The 2,500-nt window shown below is 41.6% G+C and overlaps 1 protein-coding gene across 1 annotated transcript in view; it reads right to left on the bottom strand.

Annotated features, from left to right (window-relative positions):
- Positions 1-2,500, bottom strand: part of LOC138961696 (adhesion G protein-coupled receptor B1-like) — a gene marked incomplete in the record, with an annotated part of 72,384 nt that overhangs the window by 44,750 nt on the left and 25,134 nt on the right. The window contains 2 exon segments of the mRNA XM_070333366.1: positions 1,086-1,197; positions 2,310-2,379. Coding sequence (XP_070189467.1) covers positions 1,086-1,197; positions 2,310-2,379 — 182 coding nt within the window.

Genomic DNA, 2,500 nt, shown 5'->3' with positions numbered 1-2,500 from the left:
GGTATCGATGTAAAGAAGAAATAAATCAATGATTCTTTAGACAAAAACTGCAGGAAACTGGACTTCAAAGACCAGAACATGAACCAACATGCTGAACTCTTCTGTCAAGCTGTCTTGAAGGCAGCGAAAAACTCCATTCCGAGAGGCTCCAGAAAGAATTACAAACCAGGATGGAACTCCCACCTACAACAACTCCATGACATGCTCAGCTCCGCCAGAGAAATTTACCAACAAAACCTCTGGCTACAAGCCACACCAAGACCCCCTCCATCTCCTAAGCCGTGCTGAGCAGGCTATCCATGTTCATGGCATCCTCCAGATTCCGAGTCTGACACAACCGTCGTACGAAGAAGAAGAAGAAGAAGAATGATTCTTTAAGTCTGAGGAGGAATACTAAATCCGGATGTATGAATGATGTTGCTTCTTGTGTCTATACATTAATATTCTCCGGTAATTTTTTTTGTCTGAAGTTAATGTCTGTTGTTTACAAAGTCTGAAAAAGTACCGAGGACTATCATCAAGTATCGGATTTGAACTGTCGGTGTTTAATAATGTAACCGCTTTTTTTTAGTGTAATCAAACATTTGTAATATTATCGATGAACTGAAAAATTAGTATGCTCTTTTCTCATGAAGGACAGACAAATGTTATGTACTTTTTATTCCAGAAGTATACCCAACAGTCTTAATGCGTTTAGCCGAAAATATATATTTCAATGAAATTGACAGGCAAAAGCTTGGAAAACCGTTAAATATTTCAGTTTCAACAGTCTTTCAAAAACTGTATAATATACAGCACTCAAAACTTTCACTTGTAACAAAATAATATAAAAGAACGAGGCGAAAGGCACATTTTTATTTGTGCTAAACATAGACGTAAAGGGTTGAAGTTTGATTTAAACATCTGGAAGACAGTACATGCAGTTTCCATAACTGTATGGGTCTCCTATTGACACTCTACTATTGGCACTCTATTATTCACACTCTGGAATTCACTCTCTACAATTCACACTCTACTATTCACACTCTACCATTACCACTCTTTTATTCACACTCTGCTATTTACACTCTACTATTCACACTCACCACGATGTGATCGAACGTGAGCCTGACAGGCGTAATGATGGTGACGTCATCCAGTGACAGACTCAGCGCCAGAATGGGAGAGTTGATGGACAGCTGCTCGCTTTCCCCAGTCCTGACGAGAGAGAGAGAAAGTGTTCTGAAGGGTTAAGGCAGGGGCGGATCCAGGGGGAGTTTCCGGGGTTTCCGGACCCCCCCCCCCCACCCCAGCCTAACAAATAGAGAGAAAAACCTAAATTGAAAATATATTCTCTCTCTCTCTCTCTCTCTCTCTCTCTCTCTCTCTCTCTCTCTCTCCCCCCCCCCCCCCCCCCTAGGAGACGGCCTTTGTCTTCTAAGTGACGGTTTTGGAAAATAATCGGGCGATTTGTTTGCTCAAAATGCACCAGATCGGTCAATTGTCCTTGTTTTGATCCAATTTTGTCTTCTTAAATTTACTGTTTGGAAGGTGTATTAATAGGGGAAGTTTCTTGGCGCAGATTGCACCAGATTGCTCAATTTTACCTGTTTTTATCAACATTTTCCGGGGGAGTATCGCTTCGCGCCCTCAACCAAATGCTTCGCGTTGTCGAATTGTCCCTAAAAACAATTTGGAAACTCCCCCTTAAAAATGATGTATTCCGCCCCTGTTAGTGTTAAGACTCTTGTTATCAATTCTGTACATTTAGCGTTTGAATGAAAACGTTTACACTTTACATGACATACTGATGCTTGGGAAATGCCATGAGATTGTGCGTTACAAATAGTGCTACTGTGCAGGAGGACTGCCTTCACTTCGCAAAAACTGAATGAAATGTTGTAGAAGGGATAGGCAAAGAAAGAGCCCTCGTTGTGATGATGGTTGGGTTATTTCCACTGAGTTACTTCCCTTGTTTGTGTACGCAATGCTCGTTACTAGGCTGCCTCGTTATACGAGGTGCTTTGTCTTGCCGCCAGGAGGCGCTTCTCGACTGATTTTTGTTTCAAACACCGGAGAGAAGCAGCGCTCTGAAGCGCATTAACTCCCATTGATTACCACACTTGTGATGCGTTTTTGATACCCTGAGTCTCCCCAGATTCTTAAGATTCATCAAATTCACCAACAATTCCTCCAAACGGCCAGATCAACAGTATCCATTTTAGCAGAAATACCAAAATACCTACCTTGTTTTTTCTCTGTGTTGATTTAGTCATAGATGAGAAAAATCACAGTTATCACGGGCCAGCCATAACACACACTATACTCACAGAGTTTGGTCAAGTTGTCCAGAAAATACGTTGCTGAGATTCATGTAGATGACGGCACTGTACCCGACCACTGTTGAATACAAGAAACAGTGATACAAATCCATCTTGCTTTCCTCCTGGTAAAAATGTCAAATGTAAAACGTCCAGGGAAGCACACTCCCCAAAAGTTTAGGAGATCAACATTTTTCAAC

Source organism: Littorina saxatilis, linkage group LG3 (assembly GCF_037325665.1).
Source record: "Littorina saxatilis isolate snail1 linkage group LG3, US_GU_Lsax_2.0, whole genome shotgun sequence".
Taxonomy (NCBI): Eukaryota; Metazoa; Mollusca; class Gastropoda; order Littorinimorpha; family Littorinidae; genus Littorina; species Littorina saxatilis.
The sequence above is the reverse complement of the archived record's forward strand: the minus strand, read 5'-3'. Positions and strand labels throughout refer to the sequence as shown.